This window comes from Salvelinus fontinalis, chromosome 30, assembly GCF_029448725.1.
Source record: "Salvelinus fontinalis isolate EN_2023a chromosome 30, ASM2944872v1, whole genome shotgun sequence".
Classification (NCBI taxonomy): domain Eukaryota; kingdom Metazoa; phylum Chordata; class Actinopteri; order Salmoniformes; family Salmonidae; genus Salvelinus; species Salvelinus fontinalis.
In genome coordinates, this window is record NC_074694.1 from 22,154,229 (window position 1) to 22,171,460 (window position 17,232).

The window sequence follows — 17,232 nt, forward strand, 5'->3', positions numbered from 1 at the left end:
CTGTAAAACCTCATAAAGTAAATGGCATACTACAGTACGCTTGTCTGATCTTCTTCTTTGCTTCAGCAGGCAATGGCCCAAAGCTAATGAGAGCCCATTACTTTGATACATGGCTGCATCCAGACAGTCAGAAAGCATAGGTAGGCAAGACAACAGCCCAGGGCAATAAACAACAAAAAGGGCTGTATCACCCAGGATAAGACAGTAGTATTGTGGTCCCAGATGAGTGCACTATTATTTACAGCCAGACAGATCAGACCAGGCCCAGCAGACATAGAGGTATACATCTAACCCTACACAAAAGGAGAGATCAGACACAAGGATCCTTTCTTTAAATGACTTACAGCTAGGCTGCATAGCGCTCCCATCTAAATATCTTACGTTTTTGGTATGGGAGTAGTTACTCATCACTAGGAGGCAAAATTTGATATAACCACACAATGGATTGATCTTGTGTATCCATTCCTCCAGAAATAGGCTTTCGTCAGGGAAGGCTTAACGGCGTCATGGCCTCAGACAACATCCCTTGCTAGTATTAGACCTGATTACAATTTTAACAGCTATCGCAGACACTATCTGGTCATTTGGCGGGAAATTTGACTATGCATACATTAAGGGTTCAATGACTTATTCCCAGGGGAGTGTTGCAGTTTCATGCTGACTGTCAATCTGTATGAAGACAATTTACTTTGACGTTTGTACCAGAATGGCTTACTTTTCCTGTGCACATACATGAAAAAGATATTGATGTGTCACTCATTTACCTAACCACAATGCGCCACTATGCTAATTGCTCAAATAGAATAGGCTAGTATTTGTATTGACATAATGTAGTAATCTGCTTATCCTTATATGATGTCAGTTGGTCTATGGAACCATAATAACATTGTTATCTATATTCATTAATTTGATAATAATTATTTGGTGACAGAATAATTTGGTGATCAAAATAATTATCTTCAAGGACTCAGCACTGAGATGGTTGTCTAGGTGAGATGGTTGTCTAGGTGAGATGGTTATCTGGGATGACTGCAAAGTTTAACAATAGCTAACAGTCTCCCTCTGTTATTGAACCATATTGCTGGGTGCTATGGGGACAGAAAAACATATAGGGTTTTTCCTAGCCACCGTGCTTCTACACCTGCATTACTAGCTGTTTGGGGTTTTAGGCTGGGTTTCTGTACAGCACTTCGAGATATTAGCTGATGTACGAAGGGCTATATAAAATAAAATTGATTGATTGATTGATTGATTGATTGAGAATGGCTTAATTGTTTACATTAAAAATAGCCATGAAAACGTATATTCAAGTGAATCGCGTTTGGGAAGCCATTTGTATCCATTCAACATCAAGCAATAGATGCTCATTGTCCCTTTACAATGTCATTGATAGATTTTCATTGAAATCCCTAATTCAACTGTTTAACATAACATACGGCCTCAAGCTATATATTTAAGCAATAAGGCACAAGGGGGTGTGGTATATGGCCAATATACCACAGCTAAGGGCTGTTCTTAGGATACAGCCCTTAACCTGGATACAGCCCTTAGCCGTGGTATATTGGCCATATACCACAAACCCCAGAGGTGCCTTATTGACTTATAAACTGGTTACCAACGTAATTAGACAAGTAAAAATAAATGTTTTGTCATACCCGTAGTATACGGTCTGATATACCACGGCTGTCAGCCAATCAGCATTCAGGGTTCGAACCACCCAGTTTATAATAAGCTATATATTATATTAGAATTATTATTATTAGAATTATTATTTTAAGATATATTGATATAGGTCACAGGTGATGTTGCACACATGCAACATCGTCATGCTGGATTTAACCATAACATTCTCTATGGATATGGGGACCCTGCACTAATGGTGACCCTACTGGCTTATGCCAGACAAGGATCAATTTGGACATCAAGAATTTATTTGATCAATATGTAGATGAGACGGGACACTGAATGCATTGGTCACAGTCATGCACCAGTTAGGATTTGTTCCATTCAGGTCAGTAGCAGGGAAAGGAGGCGAAATTTCTCCAGACACATAAATACATGTATGTTTTATTTTAGAAAAACAGATTATAGAAAACATACAGATTATAGAGCAAGTAAAGCAAATGTTTGGTTTAGTAAATACACTGACCATAGCCTGTGAGGCTGAAACATTGGCTCTACCTTAAGCTGTGGCCTTAATAGTGACATTAGCACTAGCCATGCCAAGTTGACTATGACACCACCTCTAATATTATCCAGAGATAACCTTCCTATTTTCAAATCACGATAAAAATAGCCATGTCTCTCACACAGAAACAGAGACTGGCCCTCGGAAAAATATCATCCATACTGGCAAAGATAATAGGAGTCAATTGAACAAATATAACCAAATATAAACTACTGGTCACACCCCAAAACAGATGTGAAGAAGATTAAATGTTGTTTGAGACACTTATTCTACATGTTGAAAAAGTTGACACACCAATGTTGTTTAATAACATGGGACTGGCTGATGAAATAGATGAAAAGTAGTCTACCTATGGTATGCCAAAAAATGATCACTCTCCTTGAAAACAAAAGAGGCCATTATTCTTTCAGGCCATTAACCCATAAACCTCTAGTAAAACAGACCTGGTAGAAGCTTCCGTTCTATTCTTAATATGTGTGTATAATAACACTATTATAACAACACTGAAAAGGGAACTGGCCTCATGGCATTCTCTGTATTAGAGTGAAGGAGGCAGGGTCTCATGATGAACAATATACAAAATGCCATAGTAAAGTGAACTAATTTCCCAAGCTTCCCCGTGGCTGTTGGGATACAATGGCAGGGCAGGACAACAAAGTCCTCAAACAAACAAAAAAGTTATTATTCAAAGGAAACACCCTGCCTCCATAAACATTGTTGGTACCAGGAGGTCATTGAGACTAGACAAAAAAAAAGCTTAATGAGTGACATGATGACCTTGATAATAAGGTACTGTATAATTGATGCAGAACTATATTTGAAGTATTCTAACTACAGCATCATAAAATGTGTCAGTACTTAGGCGTAGGCTAGTTCTGTGTGCTGCATGTCCAGTCGTACAATGACTGTGACATACTTCCCAGTAAGCAGCTGCCTACAGCCAGCGGTTACAGTTGGAGGAGTGCTGGCTATCATTATCAGTGGCACAGGTCCAAAACTTGAATTCCTGCAGGAGGAGGAGACAACTATCCCAAAAGAAAACGGTCAGTGTAGTACACTGGCCCGCTCTCAAAGAATACCAGTCTGTTTTCACACAGACAAAAGGCTGTTTAATGTACATACATAGGTTTAATGTTCTAGCTATTATAAGCAAATTTGCCTGACAATAAATGTTTAATAAAGATTTATGATTGCACTGACCACCGTATGCCTGATTCACATTTGCTTATAACTTTTAATGAGCATAAGGAAAAGGCAGAATCTCGAGCTTTTCTGATAAAAAAAGAGAGCTCTAAGCAAAACACCGCTCTAATTAATTAATGGGAGTTTGACATTAGGTGACATCTTGAGAGATTCGAGCATTAATTACCTCCCTACGGAGAGGCCTCTTCATTCCCAATTAAACCAAACATATCAAATTATTCAGATGCACTGTCAGCACTTTTTAAAATTAAAGTCTTGTGTTGTGAAAAAACACATTACACATCTACACATTACACAAAGAGAGCGGATGCAAACCAGGCCAGCTGTCTGGCTTCACAACAAAGCCCCCCATCTTCGGGTAAGGGGTACATCTTCGGGAAAGAAAAAACAGCTAAACCAAAACGAAAGGCATAGCTTTTCGCATAAAAAACCCTCTAAACATTACAAATAGACGACCTAATCGAATGAAAGCCCGTAGCCTCCACTGATTAACTGGGAACAACTGGACATCCTGACCGGTCCAGCGCTGCCTAGCCTGAGCTTTAGCCTGGTTGGCTAAAGCTAAAGGCGAGCATTAGACTATCAAAATTGTATCAACTAAAGAAAATGTAGAAAATAATCAAACGCTACTGTAGCTAGAGTACAGCGTTATCTTTATTGCTTCTCGGATACACAGTAGCCGATTACATGGCAAGGAATATTTGCAACAATGTAGCAAGCCCACAAAGGCTGGAGAAGTAGTCATGCATGCAGCATTACAATACACTGCCACTAGCCAAGCCAGTCTCACTACTCTTTCTCTCAATCTACATATCGTTAACCAATAAGACATCAGACTTTATAGGCTACGGTAATCATTCTGCATAGGTCCATTGTGAATTATGAGATTTATAATTTAGGCCTTACTTTCATATATTATTTAATAATTTACCAAAATGCCCTGGAATTAAAACGTTGTAGCCTATTTTATCATGGGTTCCAGATCTTCCAGTTACATTGACAGAAAGTAAAAACCGAAACTGCATTTATCTATTCATTTGTACAGTTGGTTTACTTGGAAGATTTGGTTGCAATAAAAACATTCTCCCCAAGATAATCACACAGCTGTGGAAAACGTTTTATTATCATGCATTTCTCACTTACCCTTTCTTTGCTCCTCTATTCGGCTGGCTGTTATGGAGACTTGCTATATCCAATGGAACTGTACGCTGATGTCTGTGCCCAGCCCTGTCCTTATGCGCGTTGGACTTCTCTCAGTTGCGCTGCAATAACGCTATTCCACTACAAATAGCGGAGAGTTGCCTACATCCTCCATGCCAGCGTCTGCAGTTCCAGCTCGACCCAGTGGGCGTGTTTTTCCAGATTGATTGGCAAATGTACGGACGAATGGGGATTTGGGATAAATAAATGCAAAGATTAAAACCAAATATGTACTACAATTTTGGGAAATTCTGCAAATAAATTCGCTTAACATGTGTTAGTGTGCATTGTTTTGGCCGAATAAAAGCAACTTTATGTGATTACGAAGGCTGATCTCGCGATCTTACCAATCTGATAGGCCTACCAACGCGATCTTGTGGTTACAGTTTTTATTTTCAAAAGTTGGACATCGCGTCCAGAATAAAACGACAAGTTCCAAGACTCATTGCTTGGTTTACGGACGTATTTGTAAAGCTGCTCATTTCAACGGTTGCCATCTGAGAGGATACTAGGCATAGCTACATATACACCTCTGCTAGTCTCCAGAGCATATCTCTGTAGTCTCTTTTGTTATGTACATGATAGCAACGTTTTTGGTGGGATATTTTAATGTGATATTTCAATGTGAAGCTAGCTAGCTACATCAAGAACACACACATACGTTCACAAGTTATCCATGAAGCCACTGTTGGATTCTGATGAGGAGGAAGAAGAGTTGGGAGCATATCAAAAGAAACTCAGAGGTAACGACATTAGGCTAGTTAGCTAGCTTAAGATAAGGATTGAGTTTAGCCAGAAAAGTATGCACAATAACTAGCTAGCTGGCATTTTGTTCTATTTTGTAGTTAACATTAGCCATACACCTACTTCAAGTGTTCCCGACAAGAGCTGGCTAAATAATCAAGACAACATCCCCACGTTTACTCTCGAGTCTGTCTCTTCTCAAAAGAGAGATACATTGTCATTAGTTTGCTATTCAGCCTTACAAATGCAGTCATATCTGTTACACAGTAAACCTTTCAACATGATGATTTGACCCCCAGAGAGAGCAAACCGCAGCATCCAGCAGCTCAGCAGTGCACTGGAAGAGCCCAGCTCAGATGCAGAGGGCATGGAACCAGGCAGGGCTGGAGACACAGACAGCATGACTGGAGAGGACTCATGGAACCAAAGGCAACAGAGTGAAGCTGGTACTTGAGCCTGTGATCAATGTCATCACTTGGGTCCCATAGACCAGGGTTTTCCAAATCCAGTCCTGGAAAGCTACTGGGTGTGATGGCTTTCATTCCAGCCCTGCAGTAACACACCTGATTTGACTAATTATAGTCCAGATTGAGGACTCTCATACTCCAGTCTCAGGACTATGGTTAGTTGAATACTTTGGCGTATAAGAGATGGGCTGTAGCAGAAACCTTCTCCCCAGGACTGGAGTTGGAGTAGCTATAAATTGTACGCCAGTTATGTGATAACAATGTTTCCATTACTGGGTGTTACAGATTAGCTTATACAAAACAAAGCCATATATGTTTAAACTAACCTGCTCTTGGCGATACCGTCTTCGTTCTCGATTTGGGGAAAAGGGTATCTTATAAATGTCCGTGTCCGTTTGATGTCCCCCCCCCCCCCCAAAAAAAAGAGAACTCAGAAAGATATTAAATCAATGTCTTGTACTGTGCAAGGAGGTTCCTCACCATCTTAGCTGCCACACATCTAGCGTTTTCCAGCATCTTTGCAGGATTAGTCATTTCTATGCGGCCGCGTGAAGTAGATGACAGCGTGACACACAGTGCGACCAAAACAACTTCAAAACAACTTGCACGAGGCATTTCTCACTCGATACAAAACATGGTTTTAATATCTTTCTGAGTTCTCTGGTTTATGTAGAGCTACTTGCAAATGTACACTGACATTTACAGTGCATTCGGAAAGTATTCAGACCCTTTGACTTTCCACATTTTGTTACATTACAACTATTCTCAAATGGATTAAATCGTTTTCCCCCCTCAACCTACACTCAAAACCCAATAATGACATAGCAAAAACAGGTATTTGGAAATTTGTGCAAATTTATAAAAATAAAAAAACATCACATTTACATAAGTATTCAGGTCCTTTAGTCAGTACTTTGTTGAAGCACCTACAGCATCAAGTTTGGCAGCAATTACAGCATCAAGTCTTCTTGGGTATGATGCTACACGCTTGGCACACCTGTATTTGGGGAGTTTGTCACATTCTTCTCTGCAGATCCTCTCAAGCTCTGTCAGGTTGGATGGGGAGCGTCACTGCACATCTATTTTCAGGTCTCTCCAGAGATGTTCGATCGGGTTCAAGTCCGGGCTCTAGCTGGGCCACTCAAGTACATTCAGAGACTTATCCCGAAGCCACTCCTGTGTTGTCTTGGCTGTCTGCTTAGGGTCGTTGTCCTGTTTGAAGATGAACCTTCACCCCAGTCTGAGGTCCTGAGCGCTCTGGAGCAGGTTTTCATCGAGTATCTCTCTGTACTTTGCTCCGTTGATCTTTCCCTCAATCCTGACTAGTCTTCCTGTCCCTGCTGCTGATAAACATCCTCACAGCGTGATGTTGTCACCACCATGCTTCACCGTAGGGATGGCGCCAGGTTATGAGATGCTAGGCATTCAGGCCAAAGAGTTCAATCTGGGTTTCATCAGACCAAAGAATCTTGTTTCTCATGGTCTGAGTGTCCTTTAGGTGCCAAGTGGGCTGTCATGTGCCTTTTACTGAGTGTCTTCCGTCTGGCCACTCTACCATAAAGTCCTGATTGGTGGAGAACTGCAGAGATGGTTGTCCTTCTGGAAGGTCCTCCCATCTCCACAGAACAACTCTGGAGCTCTGTCAGTGACCATCAGGTTCTTCGTCACCACCCTGACCAAGGCCCTTCTCCCCCTATTGCTCAGTTTGGGCTGTCGGCCAGCTCTAGGAAGAGTCTTGGTGGTTCTACATTTCTTCCATTTAAGAATGATGGAGGCCACTGTGTTTTTGAGGACCTGCAATGCTGCAGAAATGTTTTGGGACCCTTCTCCAGATCTGTGCCTCGACACAATCCTGCCTTGGAGCTCCACGGCCAATTCCTTCGACCTCATTGCTTGGTTTTTGCTCTGACATGCACTGTCAACTGTGGGACCTTTTATATAGACATGTTCTTTTCCAAATCATGTCCAACCAATTAAATTTACCACAGGTGGACTCCAATCAAGTTGTAGTAACATCTCAAGGATGATTAATGGAAACAGGATGCACCTGATTTCATTTTCGAGTCTCATAGCAAAGGGTCTGAATAATTATGTAGAGGTATGTTTTTATTTTTTTTATACATTTGCAAAAATGTCTTAACGTGTTTTCGCTTTGTCATTATGGGTTATTGTGTGTGTGTAGATTTATTAGAAGAAAAAAAATATTTAATCAATTTTAGAATAAGGCTGTAATGTAACAAAATGTGGAAAAAGTCAACAGGTCTGAATACTTTCTGAATGCACTGTATATGATGCCTTTTTCTCCAAATCGAGAACAGGTCAGAGTTTTGTATAGGCTAACCTTTAATGCCCTGCAACACACACACATTATTCTTAGTCATGTAAAATTGTAATGAAAAAATTGAGCAATGTACACTTGTCATGTAATAATGAAGCAACACAGATGTGTATGATGTAATGTTTTATTTCTGTTTGAACCCTAAGAGTAGCTGCTGCCTTGGCAAGAGCTAATGTGGATTCTAATAAAATACTAAATGGAAACATAGTTATCACATATCTGGCGTACAATCAGTAGCTGAAGTTGGTGAACCCTACCATAGAGACACATCTTCATGCATCAGCACTGATTTAAAAAAAAAAATAACATGCACACTTCCTTATTATCCCCATGGATATTTTTTGCAATCAGTTTTACCTGTGTATTTGCACTGCTACATATGCTAATTGATTATTTGGTTTTTCAGTAAATCAGCTGCGATCACTCCTGCAAAAGCAGCAGAAAGAGACACTTTCACTCACTTCTCCTTCAAAGAGAAAATCTTCTCCAAAGGTACTATCCTCAAGACCGTGCATAAGCGTCTATGTTAAGATTTAAGACAATTAACACAACACAGATGTCTAGATGTCTTTTCCCTTTACAGGCCTACTTAGATCAGATCAATTCCATCCTACAGCAATATATTGATTCATCACCAAAAAACCTCTTGGAAATAACTATGTAGTTATTGAGTTCAGACACTGGTGGTGTGGCAGACTAGTTCGTTTTTTGCACAATTTGTTTGGGTGCAACGCTTTTGTTGTCCGATTGTAAGTTTGTTGATGACTAACAGAGACAATCCTTCTTTAATCCATTTTAACAGAGGTGTCAAGATGATGTGAGCTCTAGCATGCCTGCCGTTAAAGACCTGGTCCCCATTCTCCACAACCAGTCAGAGTACATCCAGCACCTGGAGGCTGAGGTCAAGTTCTGCAAGGTCTGTCTGTATGATGACCTCACAGAGTCTCGTTACCATGACTCATTAAAGTTCTTATTCAATTTGTTCACCAATGGATATTCATTACATGGAATGAATTACAGTGGTACATGTTCATCTTGCTGGACATTTGTAACCGCCAAAATTCTACCAGCATCTACTGACCTAAGCACAACTGTGTGTATGCCTGTGTATCTGTTGTTTGTGACTGCTCGTTGATGTTGTTGGCAGGAGGAGCTTCTGGGGATAAAACAGAGGATAAGGGTGGTGGTGGTAGAGAATGAGAAACTACATGGAGAGATCAAGTCCAAACTGGTGGAAGACACCCTGAAAGACTACACTCTCTTAGATGGCACGGTAATGGGTTTTCACAATGATGGTTCTTTGTTAAAATTCCATTGTGGGATAAGTGCAGAAACGACAGAAGGACCCATTTTTCATCGTTGTATTCTCTCCTAGGTGAATTCCGAGCCGCCCAGGGAAGACAGTCCTCAAAGAACAGCTTTCATACCAGCTCATGTTGTCTTTCAACAAGCAGAGGAACACAAGTGGAAGAAAGAACTGGTAGGCCTGTATGACTATGGTCACCTAACCTTCTGTACTGAGTACTGAGCATTTCTACATGTAGATGCATTCTTTTATTACCCTATCTTTTACATTTTTAAGTGACTAGAGAGTAATGTTGACAACTAATCTCCTCTCCAACATCACATTATCAACTTGGCCTCAGGAGCAGCTCAAATCCCTCTATCTAGCCCAGACAGAGACACTGGAAGCTCAAGTAAGGTCACTGAAGTAAGTGAACTGTATGACTTTATAGATCAGCATTAATTCACAGAGATCTTGCAGATGTGATTAATCAGGGTTGAATTTTTCATCCTCTTCGTGCATCCTGTTTTTCCTGATATTCTGTTGTTTTGATCACCTCCATTCAGCAAGAACCTGGCCAGCAGTCAGAAGGAGTGTGAAGAAGTCAAAGGTCGTCTGAGACATAAGGAAGCGATGGCAGCGGCGGGCAGTGCCAAGAAGTGCGTAGGCGGCCTCTGTCTGAAGTGTGCCCAGAATGAGGCCGTGCTGGCAGAGACACACTCCAACATGCACATCCAGGCCATTGAGAGACTCACCAAGTCAGTGATCATGCATTTGTCTCCTTTTGTCCTGATATTTTGTCCTGTATTGATTAGAGTAGTTGGGTTCCTACAAGGTCTCATCCCCCTCATACCACCATACCATACCAAGGGACATCTTTCCTTTCTAGTACGCCTCTGGCTTTGCCATTGATCACAATTTATTTATTCCCTTGTTCATTGGTTGGTCAGTGCCTCTGAGCTATATCAAAGGAAGAATGTTCACATTGAGATGTCATCTCAATCAATCCAGTTGGCATATTCTGACACAAAGCAATCAATTTTCCATCCCCTTTAGCAAGGTAGTCAGTAATTCAGTCTCCATGTCAATCACAAATGACAAATCTGGCTTTGTTTGGGCATGGCATGTCTACAAGTCACTGTGAAATTTAGTATCCTTACACCAAAATGATTATTGATGAACATAGCTTTTATTTGCCCACATTGAAATGAGCATGTGTGTTTATCTGTGTGTGTGTCCCACAGAGAGCGTGATGAGCTGATGAGTGTGTTGTGCTCTTTGAGGGCCAGTCAGAGCGAGGCCCAGCAGAGAGAGTGGGCAGCCTACCAGCAGGTCAAACAGGCTGTAGAGATGGCTGAGGAGGCCAACCTGGAGAAGACCAGGGTGAATCAGACAACCACTCACTTGCGGAACATTACTAAGCAGCAGTGACATCTACTGGTCAGGCTGCTCAACTACACACTTTAATGGCTTGGACCCAGGCCCCCAGTGTCCGGTCTGGAGCGTGAAGTCACAAGCTTTGCTGGTCGGCTACCTGCATAGCAACGTACCGGTGCCAAAAGCCCTGGTCTACCCTAGAAAGCCTATGTAAATTATGATCGCCAGAACAAAAAAATATAATAATTGATTGCCATTTTAGGCTCTAAAATGTGTTTATTATGATCAAGTTTGATCCCCACGGTGAATTATTTTAAAGTTGGCTACAAATCAAGATATTTAATGAAATAGTGATCCATTCTGACTACTACATTTGTCGTTACACAGGAGCACATGCTGAAACAGACCAATCACAGGCCAGCATGCTACGAGGAGGCGCATAGACATTAAGGTTGACTCTTAGTCAGGATAAAACGACTACATTGACCGTGATCCTTTGCTAGTTATGGCCACTTCAAATACTTCCGGCTTCATGCACCATTTGGAGTTTTCCATAGGAATGGATGACGTCAGCGTTATCACGATACTGTACTGGTTTTAATGTTTTTGCTTGGACCCTTTTGTACGTGATTAGTCTCTCTAGACATCCGGGTTGCCTCCCACAATGTTCCAATGTTCCGGCTTAACACGTCTGTACATAACAGAACGTCAGTTTTGCATAGAGTAACTGTCACTGGCTACGCACTACCTGATCTGCTTGAATAAAATACAAAATAGTAGCTAGCAAGATAGAGATCAGAGGTTATTTTTAATTCCTGCATTTCACAAGTAGCTAGTTTGCATCAACTACCTTCCCTAAAATCACTTTCGTGCTGTATCGAATCCCCGAGCTGAGGATGTTGATTTAAGGCAGCACCTCTGATTCAGAGGGGTTGGGTTAAATGTGGAAGACACATTTCAGTTGAATGCATTCAGTTGTACAACTGACTAGGTCTCCCCTTTCCCCTATGTGTATGTTTAGAATGGCAACGTTCTGGCATGTCTGACTCTTTTTCTCTTATCGGACTGACCAAGAGAGTCTGTCATATCTAGCAGACTAGTCACTGCTGTTTCCTAGGGTCGGCTTTTCGAGACTTTTCGAGACAGTACCTTATTAGAACAGTGAATCTGAATGGTTTATATGATGTTGTACATGTTTTCAAGATATAGAAGTGGTAAACATAAGAAAGGTAATTTTTTTGTGAGACACTTGAAATATATTTTTTGCTGTATCCTCCTCCCTTTGACACTTGTGTGTACCCGTCCGTGTCTGTGTGTACTAGTTTTGTTCTTCCTACAGGCGGTGGTGCAGTGTGAGGCATTTGCCAGGGAGCTAGCCAGACAGAGAGATAGGCTGGAGACTGAGATGGCTGCAGAGCAGGAGAAAATCTCTGAGGCCAGAGAGGGGGTACGCAACGAGGCCCTCAAGGAGAAGGAGACACTGGGCCAAACGGTCTGTCCTGCTGCCTTTGAAACTTTCATTAAAGCTCAAATTGAGATGTGTTCAACTTTCTCTATTTATCCTAGTCGCTAATTAAATGTTTTATTAAGTTTATACAATAGCAGCAAGCATAAAATATATTGAAGATGCAGTATTTGAGTATTAAAAAACTATATTTTCTATGTAACTACTGTCAAGGGGTCTGAATACTTTCTGAAGGCATTGTATACATTTAAAACAGTTACTTTTGTTCTCTGAAGAAGGAATGGGCCAAAAAACAAAATAATTAGAATATTGACCACAGATCACAAAGGCCATATTTCTCATATTTGCCACCATCTAGTGGAATAACTACACAATTACACCTATGCAAAACGTATGAAGCGTTCTTCCATACAGTAGGATTTCAGTTTGATCAATTTCTTTGTCTCCACTCCCAGGTGGCCAGCCTATCCCAGAGGGTAGCAGAGCTGGAGGGTCAACTGGCCAGGGGGGAAAGAGAGAGGCGCTCCCTGAGCACCCAGCTGGATGAGACCCTACGCAAACTCACATCACAGGAGCAGGACACCAGCAAGGTACTGGAGCCACCTTACTACTGTACAACACATAGAGAGGTTCCAGGTTTGAGCCTGTTGGTATAGTGGCTAAGGTGTTGAACTGGCAGTTACAGACACAGTACACACTACTGCAGTCCCTAGAGGAGAGTGATTTCAGTGACATCTTTTTAATGCATTTTAAAGCCACTGGGTGGCACCAAAGCCTTGTCTATATCAATATTTTATTTGGAAGCTTCAAGCTCTAACCATTCCAGTTCTAGGAGGCAGTTGGGTCATTCCACCTCAAAAGCACAAAAAATAGGATTCCAACACCCACCATCTCAGATTGTTCTGAAATTGTTTCTGTTGTTAGAAACAGATTAGCATTCCTGCAACATTGTGTTGAAATATAATTTGATCTGAGAAATTAAGTTAATTGATTCCATCCAAATTTGCCATTTTAATTTGTAGGATTCATATAATATTCAATAGGTACTATATTTATCTATTTTCTAACAATTAGTTAGACATGAGGAATCCAAAGAAATGTTCAAAAGCCACCCATGGACCCCCCCCCCTACACACACACACTCCATGTCAACAACGAGTATATAGTATCAGTTTTTCTGTTTGACAACTATGGAGCTGCGGCTCTGAGTATTGTTTCTTCTTGCTATGTAATGTGTTCCCAGTGAACTTGGGGATGTTTTTTTCCCCCCTGTTCAGATACATTTGTCATTGAAGTTGTTAGGTTTATATCCCATCCTACATCCTGATATTACCAGATTCTGACCACTAGATGATACAAAAAAATAATCTCCACTCAATGTTAAAGGGATAATTCGCTGTTTTTCTTACCCTGTAAGCAGTCTATTGACAAGGTATGACAGCAACCCATGCATGGGTTTTGTTGGCCACTGTTTCACATGCAACATTTTTAGCATTTGTGGCAGAAATCCAATGCAAGAAAATGGTACCTATATTAGCATTATCACGCTTCATGTTAAAATTATCAAAATTAATTTTGTATTTACAGATTTTAATATAGGTATTATTGACTTGCATTGGATTTGTGGCACAAATGCTAAAAAGTTAGCATTTGAAACAGTGACCAGGTAAACAAAGCATCAAAGCACTAATATGGTGAGACATTCTATGTTCTGAAGGGGAATGTAAAGATGCTTTTCAGTCTATCTTGAATCATTTGTGTTATTTGTTTCCCAGATAAGTTGTCCTGATATGACCCATACCAGCTCACTGTCAACTGATTTAACTTGTAATTTAACTTGTAATATATGCTGGCTTCTTTCCTGGTTCAAATGTGTTACGGGGAACGTATATATGTCCCAAATTGACCTTCTCCTGTAACATACAGTATATATATGTAACACATGTAAGCCCTTTACTATTGCAGTTCATATCATAAGACCACAGCATATGTAATATGGTTCCTTTGTTCTTGTTGCTTCTCCAAAAGAGATGTGACATTTCTGGGTGCAATACATGTATTTTGGCAGGAGTGTAGTGAGTCCTATGAATGATCTTAAATTGCAGTAGTTTATCTCTTAGGTTTTAAGAGCAGGTTTGAACATTTTCACATATCTGTGACCAATGATTCTCCTCAATTTCTTCCTTTGGATCGGTTTGTAATTTTTTCTTTATAGGTTCTGAACCATCAGGTAGAGTTTCAAGCAACCCTTTAAATAACTTGGCAATCAACTTCTTTGGCGCAGAAACTTCTTTCAGTATTTTTTCTATGCTCATTCTGTTGACGCGATTGAATAAGATTTCTGAGTTTTAGGAAATTAAAGAAATGGGCCTTTGATAATCCAAATCTTTCCTGTAATTGATTCAATGACAGTAGAGGTCATCATAATACACATGTTCAAAATTCACAAAGCCACTTTGGAGCCAGGACTTAAAGGTGTTGTCATGAAGCGCTGGAGGTAAGGTGGGGTTATTCCAAACAGGGGTGTCTGGTGAAATAGGTTCTTTCCACATAGGGCTGTGGCGGTCACAAATGGTCAGTCGTTATTGTCAAACGGTAATTGACCGTTTAATTAACATAAACACATTTAGCATCTCCTGGCTTCCACACATAGCCTACAAGCCATTTAAAAAAAGTCTAATTCATCCATCTAATATAGCCTACACCTTCACAATAAATCCATTATTTATTTTAGACAGGTCTAAATTAACATGATATGAAGAAAATGTAGTCTATTTCAGAAGAACAGAATAGCAAACTGAGTTGTCCTTATGTGGCTATGCCAAATGGCTGTGGGTTACACTAGTTCATTTAGCAGGCAAGATTTGCTTATAATTCCGTGGCATTATTTTATAGAATGAAGGATACAATTGAACAAAGCTGAATGAAATATTAATATTTTCTCAAAACGATTTGAGGGAGTGCGCACATGTGGCTTTTCTGTGTTGAGCAATTTAACAAAGAAATAGGTACTCCTATATGCTTAATTTAGAGTTATTAATGTAACTTTAGTAGTTCTACAAACGTTGGGCTATACGTTTTGATTTTTAATACATGATGAGACTAATGATGATTTGAAAAAAGTCCCTTGAAAGGCATGATCTCTGCTTTGTTTTTTGCAAAGGCTGTACACACTCCAACAGTCTCATTGACAATTTGACAAGCACTTGATAATGCCTCAAATGTCACGGCGGCATCCCCTTTGTGGCCATAATGCACCCTAAACAAATCCATCCCCTTTGTGGCCGTAATGCACCCTAAACAAATCCATGCCTTTTGTGGCCGTAATGCACCCTAAACAAATCCATGCCGTTTGTGGCCGTAATGCACCCTAAACAAATCCATGCCGTTTGTGGCCGTAATGCACCCTAAACAAATCCATGCCGTTTGTGGCCGTAATGCACCCTAAACAAATCCATCCCCTTTGTGGCCATAATGCACCCTAAACAAATCCATGCCGTTTGTGGCCGTAATGCACCCTAAACAAATCCATCCCCTTTGTGGCCGTAATGCACCCTAAACAAATCCATCCCCTTTGTGGCCGTAATGCACCCTAAACAAATCCATCCCCTTTGTGGCCGTAATGCACCCTAAACAAATCCATCCCCTTTGTGGCCGTAATGCACCCTAAACAAATCCATGCCCTTTGTGGCCGTAATGCACCCTAAACAAATCCATCCCCTTTGTGGCCGTAATGCACCCTAAACAAATCCATGCCCTTTGTGGCCGTAATGCACCCTAAACAAATCCATGCCCTTTGTGGCCGTAATGCACCCTAAACAAATCCATGCCCTTTGTGGCCGTAATGCACCCTAAAAAAATCCATCCCCTTTGTGGCCGTAATGCACCCTAAACAAATCCATGCCCTTTGTGGCCGTAATGCACCCTAAACAAATCCATCCCCTTTGTGGCCGTAATGCACCCTAAACAAATCCATCCCCTTTGTGGCCGTAATGCACCCTAAACAAATCCATGCCGTTTGTGGCCGTAATGCACCCTAAACAAATCCATGCCGTTTGTGGCCGTAATGCACCCTAAACAAATCCATGCCGTTTGTGGCCGTAATGCACCCTAAACAAATCCAGGCCGTTTGTGGCCGTAATGCACCCTAAACAAATCCAGGCCGTTTGTGGCCGTAATGCACCCTAAACAAATCCATCCCCTTTGTGGCCGTAATGCACCCTAAACAAATCCATCCCCTTTGTGGCCGTAATGCACCCTAAACAAATCCATCCCCTTTGTGGCCGTAATGCACCCTAAACAAATCCATCCCCTTTGTGGCCGTAATGCACCCTAAACAAATCCATGCCCTTTGTGGCCGTAATGCACCCTAAACAAATCCATGCCCTTTGTGGCCGTAATGCACCCTAAACAAATCCATGCCCTTTGTGGCCGTAATGCACCCTAAACAAATCCATGCCCTTTGTGGCCGTAATGCACCCTAAACAAATCCATGCCCTTTGTGGCCGTAATGCACCCTAAACAAATCCATGCCCTTTGTGGCCGTAATGCACCCTAAACAAATCCATGCCCTTTGTGGCCGTAATGCACCCTAAACAAATCCATGCCCTTTGTGGCCGTAATGCACCCTAAACAAATCCATGCCCTTTGTGGCCGTAATGCACCCTAAACAAATCCATGCCCTTTGTGGCCGTAATGCACCCTAAACAAATCCATGCCCTTTGTGGCCGTAATGCACCCTAAACAAATCCATGCCCTTTGTGGCCGTAATGCACCCTAAACAAATCCATGCCCTTTGTGGCCGTAATACACCCTAAACAATTCCATCCCCTTTGCAGCCCAGAGTGCTGCGGTGTGACCTCCCTGAGTGTGCTGCACAATCCGATGCGCTTCTCACTCACATGGTTCTCCGTCATGTTTTATTGGGTCTTTCTCACAGGCTACAAGTGCAGAACATTGGGAACG

The 17,232-nt window shown here is 41.3% G+C and overlaps 2 protein-coding genes across 7 annotated transcripts in view; one reads left to right on the plus strand and one right to left on the minus strand.

The window, feature by feature from the left end:
- The window catches only part of cep170aa (centrosomal protein 170Aa), a 62,999-nt gene extending 58,253 nt beyond the window's left edge, over window positions 1–4,746 (minus strand). For all 5 annotated transcript variants that reach the window (XM_055890025.1, XM_055890024.1, XM_055890023.1 and 2 more), the window contains exon 1: window positions 4,535–4,746. The gene's annotated coding sequence lies outside the window, so the exon portion shown is untranslated. The remainder of the gene's footprint in view (window positions 1–4,534) is intronic.
- Window positions 4,747–4,956: 210 nt separating this feature from the next.
- Window positions 4,957–17,232, plus strand: part of sdccag8 (SHH signaling and ciliogenesis regulator sdccag8) — a 65,285-nt gene continuing 53,009 nt past the window's right edge. For both annotated transcript variants that reach the window (XR_008755299.1, XM_055890028.1), the window contains exons 1-11: window positions 4,957–5,334; window positions 5,635–5,781; window positions 8,547–8,632; window positions 8,943–9,056; window positions 9,288–9,413; window positions 9,516–9,620; window positions 9,787–9,851; window positions 9,992–10,183; window positions 10,670–10,808; window positions 12,142–12,294; window positions 12,723–12,857. Coding sequence is in view for 1 of the 2 variants with exons in the window: in XM_055890028.1 (XP_055746003.1) it covers window positions 5,268–5,334; window positions 5,635–5,781; window positions 8,547–8,632; window positions 8,943–9,056; window positions 9,288–9,413; window positions 9,516–9,620; window positions 9,787–9,851; window positions 9,992–10,183; window positions 10,670–10,808; window positions 12,142–12,294; window positions 12,723–12,857 (1,329 nt within the window). In the remaining variant the exon portion in view is untranslated. The remainder of the gene's footprint in view (window positions 5,335–5,634; window positions 5,782–8,546; window positions 8,633–8,942; window positions 9,057–9,287; window positions 9,414–9,515; window positions 9,621–9,786; window positions 9,852–9,991; window positions 10,184–10,669; window positions 10,809–12,141; window positions 12,295–12,722; window positions 12,858–17,232) is intronic.